The sequence below is a fragment of the Orbicella franksi genome, chromosome 9 (assembly GCF_964199315.1).
Source record: "Orbicella franksi chromosome 9, jaOrbFran1.1, whole genome shotgun sequence".
Classification (NCBI taxonomy): Eukaryota; Metazoa; Cnidaria; class Anthozoa; order Scleractinia; family Merulinidae; genus Orbicella; species Orbicella franksi.
Window position 1 is genome coordinate 7802610 of NC_138153.1, and position 18312 is coordinate 7820921.

General features: G+C 39.8%; 2 protein-coding genes across 2 annotated transcripts; one reads left to right on the forward strand and one right to left on the reverse strand.

Moving 5' to 3' along the window:
- The first annotated feature begins 415 nt into the window (after positions 1-415).
- On the forward strand, positions 416-10165 carry LOC145496777 (endothelin-converting enzyme homolog). Its single transcript, XM_081476521.1, has 17 exons — positions 416-1315; positions 2816-2869; positions 3055-3168; positions 3483-3563; positions 3898-4025; positions 4325-4547; positions 5032-5130; positions 5561-5647; positions 5764-5867; positions 6390-6448; positions 6546-6600; positions 6910-6977; positions 7628-7758; positions 8255-8320; positions 8837-8935; positions 9527-9603; positions 10042-10165. The coding sequence occupies exons 1-17, from the start codon at positions 572-574 to the stop codon at positions 10160-10162; spliced, it is 2310 nt and encodes a 769-aa protein (XP_081332647.1). The 5' UTR covers positions 416-571; the 3' UTR covers positions 10163-10165.
- Positions 10166-10183: 18 nt separating this feature from the next.
- LOC145496776 (patched domain-containing protein 3-like) lies at positions 10184-18033 on the reverse strand. Its single transcript, XM_081476520.1, has 4 exons — positions 17511-18033; positions 15527-16744; positions 13966-15110; positions 10184-13494 (listed from the first exon to the last, which is right to left on the reverse strand). The coding sequence occupies exons 1-4, from the start codon at positions 17612-17614 to the stop codon at positions 13280-13282; spliced, it is 2682 nt and encodes an 893-aa protein (XP_081332646.1). The 5' UTR covers positions 17615-18033; the 3' UTR covers positions 10184-13279.
- Between the last annotated feature and the right edge of the window lie 279 nt (positions 18034-18312).

Here is an 18312-nt window from a genome sequence, read left to right on the forward strand (position 1 = left end):
GCTAACAAATAGTGTCCTGGAGAAGTCTAATGAGCTTTGTTTCCTTGAATACTACTTAAAAAAAGTTTAACTTCCTCTGATGTATTTAACGCCATTATTAGCGCGAAAATATACTATCACAGAGAAAAAAAAAAACATTTAAATGCAGGTTAACTAAAGATTGTTTTGACAATCTTACTCAGTTCAACAAAGCATTCTTCGAAGCATAGCAATTCATCTTTCACTGCTCGGGGCTTAGCAATCAGTTGATCGTACGAAGCTCAGCTATGAGTAGGCAAAGAAGAAACAAAACACGAAAGTCAAAGAAGCAACAAGAAAAACTTCATCTGTTTTAGAAACTGTTGGCCTTGGTTTGTATCTCTTAGATTCACTGTTACTCTTCATTGGTTACCAGTGCACCGTGTGTAGCCAGTCCTCTTCGTGCATTACAAAACATGATTACGTTATTCCCTGTTCAACCGGTACATAATTTATCGCCTGCCGAGTTGAGACGGCGAATTGGGAAGGTCATTTTGGGATATCGGGGAAAATAATTGAGATATCACAAAGCCCCAGAAAACGGATCACAAAAATGGGGCGCGATATTTCAAAGAGGAAGCGGAATGGCGAAGGATCCCAAATGAACGACCAAGCGTCCTCGTGGGGCTGTGGGGCGCGCTTTATGGGTATTCTTGGTGTTTTGACAGTCATTTTAGTGGTGGCGGTGGTTCATGTGGCGACCAGCGACGAGCGCAAAACATATTTTGATGAACTCGTTAGTACAGGCGGCGCTATTCGCTCGGCGCGTGATGTTAAGTCGCATTCTGAAGAGGATTCCGTGGACGTTTGTCAAACTAATGATTGCAAAAGGGTGGCAAAATACATAAACGCTTCCATGGATTACTCCAAAGATCCCTGTGTGGACTTTTTCGATTATGTATGCGGGGGTTGGATCAAGGCTAATCCTATTCCCAAGAGTTCATCCACGTATTCCACTTTTGCCAAGCTTAATGGGCGCGTGGAGCGCAACCTGAGGCACATCTTGGAAAAAGGCATCACAGCTAGTAGCAAAAAGTTGTTTCACTTGCCAAAGGACTTCTTCGAGTCGTGTATGGATTTAAAAACTATTGATCACTTGGGCGACAAACCACTTCGTGATTTGATCAATGACATCGGCTCCTGGAGCATTAATAGTAAGTCAGGCTGGAATGAAGACGATTGGGATTTAGAGCAAACTTTGTTGAACATCCACAAGAGCTACACCTCTGCTGGCGGACCCTTGTTTTCTGTCCACATTAGCGACGATCCTATAAACAACACCAGGCACATAATTGAGGTGAGTGCCGTTCAATAAGAATCCTGGTGTGATATAACAAGTAAGTAAGGACTGCTTCTTACATGAGTGCTTCTGTTGGAAAGACCTTTTTTTCCTGATCATGTCATCGCCACTTGATGAGGGAAATCGCTTTGTTACTATTTTCATTTATTGGAGAAACTAAAGAAATCGTTTTATAATTGGCAGGACAATTTCACACGCGCAATATTTGTTTTCATATTTGAATAAGAGGAATCAAAAAAACACCCAGATCAATTGACAACAAGTATGTGGGCGGAGAGATGGCTAAACTACGGTTGGATCACTCACGAAACTTAAACATATCATCCTTCTGGTTAGAAAAAAGGTTACCGCATTCTCTTAAAAGTCATTACTTATAGTTCTAATTCTATTGTGACAAGCACAAGAGGCTGTTCTTAATATAACCTGCTAATTTTAACCAGTTTATATGGCATTTAGCTTGGCGTACTACCTGTTGTACGTGAAATATATAACCCTCTCGAGGTGTCAGATTATTCCGTTTTCCCTTAAATGTCCAAGAAAAGGAGATGGAGAACAGAAAAATGAAAAATCATTCCACTGTTCCAGTCGGAAAAGGAATGTGAATTCAAAATGTCTTTTAATCCCGTAATAGCTTTTCAAGTATCTACGAAGTGGCCATCGACGTTTCCCTGTACTAATATATTGATTGAAAAATTTCAGGAAACCAATATTCTTCCTTCATAAATTGTTTGGTAAAACCCTTAGGCGAAGAACTAAAAAAAATAACTCAACGGTAACAAAGACTGGCTTCAAGTTCAATTTTTGATGAACCAATATATACTATATATTTAATTTACCTTATTTCATTGAAGCGATAACGACACAAGGCTGTGGATGACGCGTTTAACTCATAGCTGAGAATTGGCTTAAATTTTATCTGTCAATTGAGAAACAACTTTTTTTGTTATAATTACTGATAGATGATATCTGAGATGTTAAAAAATTTACAAATAACTGACAAATGGGCTTAGATTGACTGAGAGCTAAGAAATCGTTAAACATGTAATTGAAAACTGAGATCCCAGCAACCCATCCAGGCCCTCAGCAACAAGCTCAATTATCGCGGGGTTGACGAAACTAACCCAGACTTGGCAAAAAAACATGAAATCAATTTGCAACTTTCAATTCATTGTATCTAAGGAGACCTCTACCTAAACATACCGTTTAAACATAATTCAGTTACCACATACCAAGTTTGAACCACCTATTTATCGTATACCCAAACCCTGACTGACCCTATCTTAGGATGGATGAATCCCAAATAACACTGACGATAGTAACCGGTGGAAAATGTCCTGTACTTTACAGTTCGTCGACCTTCGGACTCCAAAAAAATATATATATAGACTTCTACACATACACACTTGTTTATTGTCCACTTGAAACACACTTAGATAGATCGTTTTCTTGTAGTTGTTCTATTACTGAGCCATAACAACTTTGTTCCATTACTACCAGATAGATCAATCCGGTCCTAGCCTTTCGAGAGAGGTATACTTCGACAGCCCAAAGGTAACAGTTTCACTGGTTCTAAGTTTTTTGTTTGTTTCGTGTGTTTTGAAAGTTGGTCAAATCAATTTTGAAATGGCAAAGTTACTGAAATAATTTTATAAACTTTGCATCATTTTGGCAGTCCTTGGCATATGCCTTTTCTGAATGATCAAAAGTGTCATGCTTTTGTAATTTTTGCATTTAAGATTATGACAGCGTACAAACAGTTCATCACAGCCGTCGGAAAATTGCTTGGTGGTGATGACGAAATGAAGAAGCGAGCTGAAGAGATTGTGGCGTTTGAAAAGAAATTAGCTAAGGTAACAACAATTATGATTCGCTGGTTCTTCAAGCTTTGCAAGTAACTATGTTATGACAGCCTGTGATTTGGTGTTTGGAATTTTTTAGATGTTGTAGGGATACTTTAGCCTAGAGTACCAAAATGTTTACTGCAAAGATAAGTATTACATACGTTTGTAACAATAAATGTCTGGACCAAATATGCCCAAAGCCGTGCTAACTAAAAAAGCATTAAAAAGTGAATTAAAAGATAGATTCCATCAACTCTAGAGTAAAATACTGATCATCATCCTGGGTACACATTTTCTATTTGAATTTAATTGATGTGTTTCAGATTAGTGTTCCTGATGCGGACAAGACTGATTCGTGGTTCAACCGAATGACCATTGGTAAACTGATGAAGGACGCGCCTGGGGTGAGAAAGATTTTGTTTTATTTTTAATCAATTTCTTGAAAATAGTTGGACAATCAGTGCTGATATTACAGTGCAAATAACCTCACAGACGTAACACATTCAACATCAACTGGTATGTCCTTACATAGAAGGCATACCTGATATGAGATGGTACAAGCTGTAACCTGGTTTCAAGGTAGTTTAATGTAACGACAACTTTACAAGAACAACAACAATAACAACAACAGCAAAAACTTAAATTTACCCCCGAGCTGCAATTGTTTAGACTGATGTAATCTCGAGTGTATTAGTCAGAATTCAAGTAAGTGAATGTTGATTCTCCTCTCTGTCACAGTACCCTTGGATGCATCATTTATCCACTATATTTGCTAACAACACATTGAAAGATGACGAAGAGATCATTGTTCCTGCGCTGCCATATCTACAAAATATGACAAGGATTATCAAGGAGACTCCCAAGAGGTATGAAAATCGTCTCTGTTTCTGCCTGGATAAGTCGACCAAACTATGCGGGAACTGGGAATTGTTACATGAAAATTACAAATAATTAAAGTTAGCACACGGGTCTTCGTTGGTAGAGTAAGCCAATCGTTAGATTCAGAAGTAGACCTATAAAATTGGAAAAATGTTGAATTGGCTATGTTGTCAGAACAAAAAGACTGACAACGTACGTCTCCGACTTTCCATTCTGTTTCAAGACCGACGTTGACACAAATTGCGGAAAAAAAAACTATGCGTTGTTTTTCATTTATTTTTTCCAGAATCCTTGCTAACTACATCGTGTGGAATGTTATACAAGACGAGGTGTCATTCCTTTCGAAGCCTTATCGCAAGGCCAGGACGCAGTATCGAGAGCGTGTCCTGGGCTCCAAAGGGCAGAAGAAGCGTTGGAAAACATGCGTAACGTTTACAAACGAGCTTCTGGGGGACATATTAGGATCAGCTTATGTGGAACATCACTTTACCAACAAGAGCAAAAAAATGGTGAAGGAGCTTTGAGAAATACGTACTGAATATAGGCTGAGACGAAAACGAGTCACCTAAAAATTGTCATAAATAGATATATCAAGTCAAACCTGTGTTAAGGACCATCTATCCTTAGTGCGGCCCTCCCTAACCTGCACCAAACAATACAGTAACAGTTCTACTGCTTTCCTTTGTCCATCACCTGTTACTTCGTCTTGCATGAGAACTCTGAATAATAAAAAGAAACAAATCTAAAAAGCGAATGCATTTTTCCTTGCCACTAATCCTTATAACCCCCAATGATATCGAAAGGCAGTGAAAACGCACTTGTTTATTGCTCAAAGCTCTGATGTTATTGAAAAGGGCAATAATTCTCAAGGTTCAGGGTGGAAACGTCATCGAGAGGGCAACGAAATTTGAGCTACTAGTGAATGCATAAAATAGTTTCTTTAATAATTGATACGAAACCTTGTCTTGAGATGCCTGTGATTACCTCTCCTAGGCGGAGGATATGATAGTGGAGGTGCGAAACGCTTTCAAAGATAATGTCAACGGCATTCCATGGATGGACAAGACTACTAAAATGGCAGTAATGGAAAAGGTGCGATCATTATTGTTACATGCTAGATGTTGTTCAAAGTTGTGGATGCAGCCATCTCTTTACATGATCAATAGCTAGTTTGCACATAGTTGCATTGCACAAAGTGCTGGGTAGTAACGGTGTCAATAATTTTTGTACACTTTCATGGGAAAAGAGAGAAACCTCCAAATCTGCGGCACACATTATAATATATAGAAGTTGTATAGAGTACTTTTTACTGCGTAGCGTCTGGTCACAGTTAAGGAAAGACCAAAAGTGGGTTGCCTTACTTCTCGCCCCTCACTCCAACCCTCTTTCTTCATGCATTATAATTTGGACCTCGCAATGCACGACACTATTTGTGGTTAGCACCTGAATGCAAACATTTACGACAAGATTCACTATTCTAAATAAAACAGTATTAGCGTAATAAAATTACTATTTCTTCCAGGCGGATGCCATGCACGATGAGGTTGGTTTCCCACATTATTTAGTTGACAAGAAGAAATTCAAGAAGAGGTTCAAAAAGTATGATCACGTAAGTGCTAAGGATTAAATCAAACTCTTCCTTCGCTTGGTTTTAAAACGTTTGATGCTTAAATTAACAAAGCACAATTACTTTCAGCTGTAACTTCACTGATTTCTGATTTTCAGGTAGAGATAAAGAGCAACACTCTTTTCAAGAATAGAATTGCAATTTTAAAAATGGCGCACCAGAGGATGCTTAGTAAGCTAAGAAAGCCTGTCGATAAAGAAGAGTAAGTTGTTGTTGTTGGCCACCAATTTTTGGAACAAACTGTGATTTTGTCTTCAGGATGACAAGAGCATATTCTGTGTGTGGACCGATCTAATAATAATAATAATAATAATAATAATAATAACAATAATAATAATAACAATAATGATAATAATAATGATGATTATGATAATGATGATGATGGTGATGATGATGATAAAAAATATTTCTAGATCTATGGCGCAAATTGTAGCATTTAAATATGATCAAATGCGCCTTTACCGCAGCACGAATGGGCAAGAAAGTCTTGAAGAGTGGAAACCATCAAAAAGACCATAGCATCTGAGAAAAATGACATAAATTGGAACTCAATTTCTTTTGTTTAGCACATATGAAATATCTATTATTTGCATCAAGTTGAAGGGAAGCCGTCGGCCCATTTATATTCAGCATATTTCTTACGCTGTGTTACTGCTTGACAACACTATTGCTATACAAGAAGTCATAACTCATTGTCCTTTCTGTTTCTTTCTGTCTCCATTAGGTGGCCCATGGACCCACAAACGATTAACGCAATGTACAGTTTTAACGAAAACGAAATAAGTGAGTCCCACCACAAAGTGTGTAAACTGTCAAAGATCAACTTGAGCATGTAGTAATAAGTTATTGTATTGTTTCTTCCTTCTTTTTTTCATCTTAGTTATTCCAGCTGGAATTCTTCAACCACCATTTTTCTACGCCAAAGGAAGTCCCAGGTAAGATAAGCACGCAAAAACCGAATATAAAAAGAAAACGCTTCAAAATAGTCTGTAAAAATCGCCGGTTATATACGATTCATACGACTAAACCAGGAGCTGAAGTGTCAACAGAAAAAAACAACCTAACACAGAAAGAAACGCGTCCAATGTTTATCTGCCGATAATTGCAACTCAATAACAGTATAAGCTGCCAGATAGACGGTAGATTCCAGAGAATGTGAAGGTACCAAAAAAATATTATTAACATGGTTATTCAGTTACATTTTTGAGCTCGTTTGGATTCACTGAGTCTCCGTTTCCCTTCAGATCGTTGAGCTTTGGAGCTATCGGTTCAATCCTTGGACATGAGCTCACACATGGGTTTGACAATACAGGTGAGTGTAAGTTATTTTGTTGCTGCGGTCCGTAGAACACGGTATCGTGGGCACTTGAAATCCAGTCCTTTATCGAAACTGGTGGTTACGTTTTTAAGGGAGCTGCGTTGCTAAGTAACACGACGCATCTTGTTAACTCCATTATGTCCACAACTGTGTATGTTGGATACTCGCTTGCTAGTCTTTCATCAAGTCCTCATTTCTTTTCTTGTCACGTTCTTTTTTTTCATCCTTGCCTTTCGCAACCTCCTCGCTTGTGCTCTGGCCTAGTACTTCAACAAGTCGACTCTACTATACATACCAACAAGTCGTCGTGCTGCAGTTTGATTACATACTAAAGGCCAGGCCAAACGCACGCCACCGATTTCAACGTAGCCCATTGCAACATTGTTGGGCACAAGATGTTGCATATGTTCCCCCCCCCCCCACCCTGCTACAAGATCATGCGAGACGTTGGATGGTGCAACACCGTGGCCAAATCTGAACAACATGCCGTGTGCAACAATGTTGGACTGCTTCCATTGAAAATGGTTGCGTGCGTTTCACCAGGCCTAAAAATGTAAATTTATTTGATTTCCTAATTCTTGATCTCTTTTTTAAACTTTCTTTCTTATAAATAGACAGCTTATCATCGAATTTATTCATTCTAGGGAGAAAGTTCAACAAAAACGGTGAACTAACCGCGCAGTGGTGGTCTCAAGATTCGTTGGATGGATTTAACGCCAAGGCAAAATGTGTGGAGAATCAGTACTGGATGTACAAAGTCCGCGATAAATATCCAGTAGGTGAAAGCATCCTACTGGCTGTTGGTGTCTTTTTTGTATTTTTTTCAGAATAGCACTTCGACCTTGATGAAGATTAGAAGACGTTATGTCTTCATCTTATTCTTCTAGCACTTCGACCGCAGTTGTTTTTCATTTTTCTTTTCGTTTTTCCTATACTAAATGACGACGTGGATGGAACCGAAACGGTCACTTTTCAGCAAACATTCACGCTTATTGACAGTAAGGGTGTGACCGTTTGGCATGCAGTTGCAAATAAAAATTATACTCCTTGTGGTCAATTTATTTTGTCAAACTCATGCAAATTCTATAGATGCGCCCTTAGCAAAATCTATAAAAGTGCCCTTTCCGTACAAGATGTGTCTTCTTAGCTAGCTTTCGTTACCCAACCCAATCTCTTCAAATGAATGTATAGACAGGTAATTCGCACTTAATTAGAAAAGGCGACTTATCTTGCTAAAGTTTCTTAACCTGGATGATCAATGTTTGCCGCAGATTAATGGAAAGCTGACCCTGGGTGAAAATATTGCGGACAATGGAGGTTTCAAAGCATCATTTAGGGTAGGTTAATATGACGTACTCTTCATGAACGTAGATTCGTTATTCCTTGTTTCCATCAGAGGTGATTTGACATTGCAAAAGTTGAGGGAGACAGTTTCGGTTGTATTGCACTGCGACTAAACACTTAACACTACCAAAAGAAACACATATTGAACTGTTGTAAGTGTTAATTAATAGCATATGAGGAATGACCTAGTCTGTTAAAGGAGATCAGACACGGGATTTGGTATTTTGGTTAGTACAAAAGTAACTTTACATGGAAGATAACCTGAAAATAGCAGTTTACTAAGATAGAAAAACACCAAAGAGGTAATGATAAACCATAAAAGAACAAGTTTGGTTAAGGATGCATGGAGAAGATTAACACGGATTACAAACGACGAACTTGAAAAAATTTAGACTAAATTTTTCAAGATGCGTAAACTGTGACGTACCTCCTTTAAACACAGGAACGTGATGGTGACATTGCTGGTGGATTATTTATACAAACTCAACACATTCGTGTTCTATATTCAGGCTTACAAGAACTGGTTAGAAAAGAACGGTCAGGAATCCTGGCGACTACCGGGCATCAACTTCACAAGTGAACAATTGTTCTACATAGGATTTGGTCAGGTGATGATGCATCGTTCCTTTTAATATAAAATGAGCGGAGAGCCTGCTAACACCCCAAGACGTTTTACACAAGCCTATAAGTCTTGCTTCACTCACGACATTTATTGGACACTGATTTTAAAGATAATAGAATAAAGGTCTAGATAGCAGCAGACATGTAAATATTTTAAGGAAAACGACCAATTTTTTAAGTTTGCAAGACATGTTTCGACAGAGCTTCTGTCATCTTCAGTTGAATGAATGATTACAAAGCAAGTTGAATAATAAGTAGGCAAAAATGCTAATTAAGACAAATAGTAACAACAAGAACGTGAAAAGGTGTAAGTTAAAAGGATAATTTTTAGATTTACAGCAATTACACCATGTAAATCTAAAATTATCCTTTTAACTTACACCTTTTCACGTTCTTGTTGTTACTATTTGTCTTAATTAGCATTTTTGCCTACTTATTATTCAACTTGCTTTGTAATCATTCATTCAACTGAAGATGACAGAAGCTCTGTCGAAACATGTCTTGCAAACTTAAAAACTTGGTCGTTTTCCTTAAAATAATAGAATAAAGTATTAAAATTACTGTATTTTCTACTTCAGGCATATTGCAGTAACAGTCGTCCCACGGAACAATATTTGGCGACATTAAGCGATAGGCATTCTGAGGAGAAATTTAGGTAGGGAAGAACCTCTTGGTCAGTTTTGATTCTAGAGCAGTCTTTGCTCTTATTTGGGTAAGAATGTTTGTCTTTGTCACTTTTAATTCTCAGCGTATTAATGTTTTTTTTTTTTTAATTTTGGTATTCCCAACCCGTCCCCAATCATAAAATAATTAGATAGAGACCTTTTGTCGTTGGTTCCGATCCTTCAAGCTGAAGTCAGGATCAGAGAACCTTTCTTTTGGCATGCAGTTGACGGTATAAACACTCATTTCACGGTTAAATTGTCCTTAACACTAGAAACGTTTGAAATTTGGAGAAAGATCGTAAACAATTTTCCTGTGCTTTGCCAGTTAAGATGGCTTTGGGGCATCCCAATGAGCCTACCTTTTTTTTTCTTTTTTGCCTTGACACTACCACATTCTTTAATGTCATTTTATTCCTTGTTGTTAATAGGGTTATTGGAACGTTGTCCAACTCATATGACTTCGCCAAGGCGTTTAAATGTAAACCAAACAAGCCTATGAATCCCACAAGCAAGTGCGCCGTGTGGTGTAAAGATGAAATACAGCTTTAGGACGAGACAGCTGAGGTTCACCTCCAATTTCCTTGATGCTATAGCTAGCTGGCCACAGATGCAAGGAGACAACCATTCAATGAACCACTTTCTATTACATGTAGTTTAGCTGACGTCAGCATTTTTCTATGGTTGCTTGCTGTAATCACGCGATATTACCAAGCCACCAGAAATCTGAACATGAGCAGATCAAAGATAGTTCAGCGGAACATTTAGAGATATCAAATAGAAATATTTTGATTTGATTACAGCCATTCAATTTTCTAGCTGTTCGTCATTACAGGCGAGAGCCTTCCCCTGCGGACTGTATCAGATCTCCATTTAAGGGGTCACTAGGCCAGGAAGGTACTGATTTTTTGTGACTTGTTATACACTGTTCCAGACGTTTGGTTTGTAGGGAAGCAGCGAAAAAATGGCGAGGGAAAATATGGGAGCAATTCAGCTTACCCCAAGCTCGTTTTCCTATTTTTCTCTCGCCGCTTTTGGTGCTGCTCCCACCTGACGGACAGCTGACACAGGCTAGACTAGTTACGACCTGCAAAGTTGTCCGTGAATGGCCACTGTGTTTTTTTGTAATATAAGAACTGTCATCCCTGTAGCCATACTTAATTTTTCATTTACTTAAACATATGCAGTATTTGAACGCAATCAGAGTTTAGCGTTACGAATACTAATTAAAACCGAATTATCAGTTCAAACCAGTGATAGTTCAGTTCCGCTGTCCTGTGTGGGTAGCGTTTCGTTTCAATATTAGGTCACAACTAGACCCAGAATCAGTGACGATTTAGATTAGGACTGTAGTTGCACAAGACACGTGATGCTATATGTTAGGTGAAGCTATAATCCTCCCTTCTTTGATAATTTCTATTGCCTACCAGGAGTGCTGGGAATATGTTGTGATGAACGGAGACAAAATAGGAATAATTTCACAAAAAAAATCTTCCAATAAAAACGATCAATATTCCCAATGGCACTCGTCTATATTTCGGTTACAATTTCTGTTTGGAACTAAAACTTAGGGTTCTAGGACACCGCAATGTTCAGTAGCACCTTTAAGATGCATCAGAAAAATTCCATTTGCCACAATAAACGTTTCAAGTAAACGTATTACGAAGGGCTTTATGACGATTTATGTAAGCCGCATGTTATTGAAAATTTAGTTGTCTTCTTCGTTTGGCAATTGTTAGTAAACAACCATGTTGCAATCAATTAATTTTGAGTCAGTAGACCTGTTTAGGTTGAGATACGATTTGTTCCAGAATTTTAATTTTTAAGAATTGCAAAGGTCTTGTCATTAGCAACTAGCTGTGAGCCTCTGTCCAGAACCTCATGCTATTTAGCTTAATTCAGAGTTAAGAAAGCGAGCTGTGACCTACAACTCTCGAGAACCTTACTGTCTCTCGCACATAGCACATTGGCTAGAGAGTTGTGTTATAGATCAGTCTATAATAGGCTTTAGATCAAGGCTGTGGGTACTTCATTGAAACAAATTCTTCTTCTCTCATTCTAGGAAAAAAATGAGTTCAATTTTAATAAAACTAGCTAGCTTGTTAAAAGAAAATAGTGGAACTAATACGCCCCTCGGAATTAAGAATACTAGCGAGCGAGCCCGCTTAGGGGTAGGGGAGCAAGGAGTGGTGGGAGTTTCCTCGCGGGCTAATGGCGCAGCACTGGTACAGAGAGATGACTAGCATTCTAATTTCCTGCTACGTGAATTGGATTGTGACCTACGCCCTAGGGCGAAGCTGCCCAAACGTATCCATTATATCCCTGAAACAAGAACCAAAAACACTCGTGCAACACCACTTGTTAACTAGTTTGCAGCCATTAGAAATTGAGTTATTCTCCGTGCAAGTGCTATTTAAAAGGACTCTTAAAACGGGTTCCTGACGCGGTAGCCATTCAAGATAGCGATTCCTTTTCCACGCATGCACGCTTAACAAGCCTATTCAAGTTGTGCGAAATGTAGCACGGGCGCGTCATCATCTGTTTGTAAGGGAGTTCGCCGTAAGGTCAAATCTCTCTAGATCTAAAAAGAGAGTGAGCAAAGAGAGCGCCACATGGAATGTTTTGGACACAACTCAGGTTAACTCCCTATACTCGAGATATCGTCACGAAAGCGTTTTGCAGTTTTCACGTCGTTGATCACGAGGTACGGCCATTTACAGGTCGAGTTGTCTTTGCTCAATTTGTGTAACATCGTTCCACCACGCAATGATAAATTCCAACTTCACCAACAATTCTTTTAATACTCTCAGTGCAATGAGATATAAATAAAGCAACTTACTTGCTCCAAACAATAATATACTCGTGTATCTACAATTTTCTCTCCCAAAATCTTTTAAGTATTTCGAAAACTCTTTTTTTCCAAGCATATTTTGCATTCTTAGGGTGGACCATTTGACTTTTGAGGTGGGGGCAACCCTTCCATGCACTGAGAATATCTTTCTCGGGACGCGTGTTTCCATGATATATTTTTCTCCGTTAACATGCTTATTTTATCAAAATCACCCTTTACCCCACCCCTCAAAGTGAAATAGTCCACCCCTTAAAACTCTGTTATAATTTTAAAATTGTTCACATATTTACTTTAATAACCCCAGTCAAGGTTTGTGTAAAATGATTCTTTACAAACACGTTTATTGGTGTGATGATAACACGTCGTCGATGGAAGCTGGAGTTGAACTTTTCAAGTTCATCACTTGTAATCTACCTCAATCTTAAAACCATCTTCGTTCCTTTTTGGTTTATCATCATCTCTCTGGTGTTTTTCTCTGTGAGTTTATATAACTCAAGCACCCAAGAGAGACAAGCTTTCCAATAATTATACATTATTGCTCTCAACACTCAACATCATACTAACGTATAAGAAATAGTTAACAATACAAACAAGAAAACAACTTATCAGTTATTGCGCAAGTCGTTTCGCAAGAAAACTTAGATACAGATTAGCTATCTTAAAGGATAAATAACGTTTAGGAGAACAGGCGAGGGAGCTTTATAGAGAGGAATGCTTCAACGAGACAGGGATGACGGTGTGGAGGAGTTAATAGAGCTTTTAGAGCATCTCGTTGTAGCCAAATTCTAACGGAAATTTGCATAAAGGAAGCCTATTTGCTATTCCTCAGCTTCTACTTCCTTTGTTAAGTGCTCCGCCAGGTCTTTCTGAGTAACGACTGGTTGCCACCAGAACAAGGAGAGCTGGACAGGTAAGATACAGAGTCCGTGGAGAAGTCCAAACAAGACGATACCCATAAACATGCGAAAGAAAATGCGGTAGATCTCCGAAGTGGCGAAGACTAGCACAAGCATCCCCAGGAAAGTGCTGAAACCTGTTTCACAGGAAAGACGAAAGTTCCACGTTAGCTTGTTAAATGTGTTCGGTTTGTAGAAGAGCTTTACGGGTGGTTAGGGGGAAATATGTACACCTTATTCGATGGCTTAACATAGAAAATGCGCGGATATTTCGCGGCACGTGTAACAATGAACAATGAGCAAAATGTCCTCGCGTATTATACGTTGAATTATCGAATTAAGGATTTATTATTCCACTAGTACGCCATTTTCTAGTATTTTGGCTTCTCGTTTCACATCCTACTTCCGTCACCGGTAAATCGTACCTGCGAGTGACGAAAACAAAATACAACTCTGCAGTGCAATACGGGCTCATATTTCGCGCGTTCTCTTGACACCTGGACATATGGACTCGCAGTTTTCTATTCAGTACAGTAACTACTGTAAAACAATTTAAACTTAAAAAAAATCTACTCAGTTAGTTGCGAGGGAAAAAGTTAGTTGCTAACCTCCCATAAAGACGCTGGCGCCTAGCGTACTAACAGCGTCCACAACACGCTTGTTGGCAGTTTCCTCCTCGGACATGACGAACGCATGCGCAATATGCGCGCTATAGTCCACGGCAAAGCCAATAGCCATAACGAGCGTGATCATCGACACACCGTTCAACGACACATTCCAAAAGTACATTAAGCCAAACAATTCAAGCACCAGGGCCACAAAATTCACCACCACAAGGAGCGTCACCCAGCAATCGACCAGGAACAGGGACGTCACGACGAGTACCGCAAGGGCCGCTATGATAAGGTTCCTTGTGGTCTCCCTAGAAATGATGGCGTACTGTTCAAAGAAGATGAACATGCGGCTTATCGGAATCACTCTCAATGGAGACTTTTTGGCGAGATCTTCGCGTATTGTCAACATGGCGTCCTTCTGAAACGTCGAGCTTGAAACGTTCTTCATAAAGGCCGTGATGCGAGAAGCTACCACGCGGCTGCCATTGGACGAAAGTTTCACGCTTTGCTTGAGGAAAGAATACTCTGGAATTTCGAGGAAAGACTTTAGCGCAGGTATAAAATTGGGTCCAGTTATGTTCACCCTCTGGGCGGCAGAAAACTTCGCGAAAACGTCCATCCATGACAAAGTCTGCCCTTGGTAGTGACTGTTTTTTCCTACAATGACTGACAGCTGTCTAATCTGTTCTTGAACAACGCTGTCCTCATAATTGACGTCACCAATAAGCATTATACTGACGGGAATGACTTGTTCGTAATACTTCTCTTGAATAGTAAGAAACTTCATAAGCGAAGAGTCGTCTTTAGCCAGCATCTTCCTGTCAAACCTTTCGGTCACCTTCGTCGTTCCGTAGATTCCCAAGCCAAGAATTCCCACAGACATGAGCAACACCACGAGTTTCACTGGACTAAACATGAGAAATGTTGCCCAATGTTTCATGATGCGGTTTGATGTCTGTGGGCGCGGCTCGTCCCAATGCACCCCGTCTTGTTTAGGTGGTGGTGCCAGGAAGACTGGTAGACAATCTCTTCGACCGGCTTTTATTCTCCTTATGTCAAATGTCATTACAGCCACGAAGAAGGTTATCATCATCACATAAGAAAGAGAAACGGCTAAAGCAGCATAAGTGCAGAAGTAACTGAAAAAGAGTAAAACAAGGTTTTAGAATGAACAGCACCAAAAACTGCCATCTAAAAATACCGTATTGCGGACGTATACAGTAAAAAACAATCTTGCACCAAACAGATCTAGCAAAAAAAAAAAAAAAAAATTAGCAAAAGTCACATTTGCTCCAAGAAAAAAAACACACCCGCCATTTCTTTCATTGGGGCTTTCTTTCGAAACATTACTTCGAGTAAGACTGAAGTAAAAACTGTCAATTAATTTTTTCCCTTCTTTTTCCCTTCCCTTTTTCCTTTCAATTGTCCAGTCAGTGTCTAACCCCGGCATTACCCATTTTTGCCACTTTTATATACCCTCGAACCACTCGAACTAACTGGTCTGCATGTGAGATTACTGAAAAAAGGCGGAAACCGGACAAAAACACATTCTCACCTGATAGCGGGAAAAGCAGATGACGTGCTGACAGCGAATGCAACCAGGTCAGTCATAGTTGTCATAGTAATTGTCGCTCCGGTACGCGACATCACTTCCTTTACGGTCCTGACCACGCCAAATTGACGTGGTTGTCGATCCAGCTCGTCTACAAGAATAAACATATCGTCGATACCTATACTTAACACCAGGTAGGGCACAACACCAACCATGTTCACAAACGTCACGCGGCACCACGCGCAAAAACCAATTCCCGCTAAAATTCCGAGAGCCACTGCGAACACTCCCGAGTTTGCGAGCAGCGAGTGACCGGTCAGTGGATTAAAAGACTTGCCGAGCATCAAACAGGCGAATGAGATCATAATGGCGAATGTTACTGACACTAGAGTCAAGTCTGCACTGCCGTTTTCAGCAATAGCGTCGTCTGTGCTTCTCTCCGCCTCATGAAACACTTCAAAACACTGCGTAGACAGAGTTGACGCTTTGTCCAGGAATTTTTTCTCCCATTCCAAGACCTTCTCGCTGACGTCATCCTCGTCCGGATCTCTGATAAAATACATGAGCTGCAACGCGCTTGCGCCGGTTATATAGCCACCAGTTTCACTTCTTGTCACGTGACCGAACATCTGGCGAAAGTTATACCGGAAGAGTTGGCCATTTCGCATTACCAAACTCTTGTTATTGTACGCTTTATTGACTTCTGTTTGGATCTCATCCAATGATTTACTGCTAAAATTTATGTTCTGGAAAATTTCAAACGGTGCAACAATCACGCAGTCATCCAAAGATTTAGCTTTCTCTCCTGAAAGTGTCAAACAATACTCCGAATATAACTTCAACGTTATAATCTGATTGTGCACCTCTAGGGCCTCTTTCAGACATTCAGGAGCAAGAACATTGGGATGCTCTGGTCGAGACACCACAATGATACCCTCGTCACGGACCTTGAGGCGAAAGAACCTTTCAGCCGTATTTAAGTCTTTGATCGCTCTACTGTCCTGAGGAATAAACAGTTTGACAGCCCTACTTTCTGTCTTAAGCCATGTAAATCCCACAGCACACAAAGAAACGAACACAATACATGCTGTGATGGATGTTAACGGACGCTTGGCTACGAATTCGCCGAGAAGGCCGACAAGGTGTTGAAGAAGACGAACGAACCAACTGCACAGAATGGACCACTTGTGACACAGGTTAAAACGATGTCTACAACAGGATCTGTGGGATAAATCAGATTAGGGAGATACGGGATTTGAAATGTGACTTATTACATGTGAGAAATTTTAAACAAAAAACGGTTTCCTAGTCCCGAGCGTGGGCATAGTACAAAAATCTTCACATTTAATTCTCGACAACTTCGCGGTCAGGGCCGTGGCTAGTAACAGGCAAACAGAGGCACTTGCCCTAGACATTTTTCTTCGAGATTCCAGTGTTGTGTTGTAGTAAACACCCTAACTGACCAGGGCTGTAAATCTTTCTAAAAAAGGTTAGAAAATTCATGACTCACACTCGGAAACTATTACTCAATTTCATTTCGACAGAAAAGACTCAAAGATTCAAACCTAGTAAGGGTAGGTAGTCTATGTTTATTTAGAAATGCTTAGCGATTCCGAGAACTGTTCTGGCTTCGCTTGGGACGATTGGACTTGTTATGCCATTGTCATTACCGAAAATCGCTTCCAATATTATTAATACTTGCCCTGAAGAGTCCTCTCAGCATAAAATGTGATGCATTTTCAAAGACCATTAAGCTGGATAAAATTTCAAATTACTCATCAGAAAGTTGAATGCATTCATAATAAAACATCAGCGGACGCTACTTCCCGAATTTCGCTTTCGAGCACCTGTCACTGCTGACGCCGGTTCAGTGTGCTGAGTTCGTACGCCTTTCAATTAAAAAAAGCTTACTTATTTCTCTTCACACCCACCAGCCAGTTAACCCAAGTATTTGCACTTCTTCAGCAAAGGTAAAAAGTTTTCTCACCCTTCTTTGTCACTGTTCTTCGACGTTTCTTTGCCCTTATCTTCGATACCATTGCATTCAATTAAGAACGGCTCGTCAACAGTCGCTTCGCCCACTACAGTCATTGTAAACAATAAATCCAACTGGCGAACGAAGAAAATCTGCGGCAGCGCATCAAGCAAATACGCGAATCAGGAAGTTCTGTGGAGCACTGAATATTGAGCTAGTTCATTGGCAAACATTCGAGGACTTTGATGGACTTATTCTCCCGTGATTGTCCTGAGAGCCGAGCGAATCTTGGAACATCACAGCCACGATCACCACAACTGGCACCTGGCACCTGCCCCTTTTCATCTGCCGGACTGATTCGTTCTTATTGAAAGCTGAATACTTTAGGCTATACGACAAAGATTTTCTGGATATATATAGGCTCGAAAAGTCCGCATATCTGCCTGTGAATCGAAACGACGGCAGTCACCGACAGTACTTGTCCGCCATGACTTCCAAATAGAAATGCAAATTTCGGATTCGCTGACTGCAAGACATAATTGTGACGTCACAAAATACACATGGTCGGCACACGCGAACGAATAAATTTAATTTATTTTGTAAGTGGCTGTTTATATTTGAATCCAAGACCTGTACATTATCCCGTTTGAAGCATTAATTCATTCTTTTTAAAAGTTGCGTGTTTATCGTATTCGTCCAAGCCAATATGGCTCTACGTCTGACTTGTCGACAACACTTTCTGTAACTAATATTCGTGAAAATGGTGAATTTAAAATAATTAGCAACTCTTGTGTTTATAATTTCATTTTTAAAA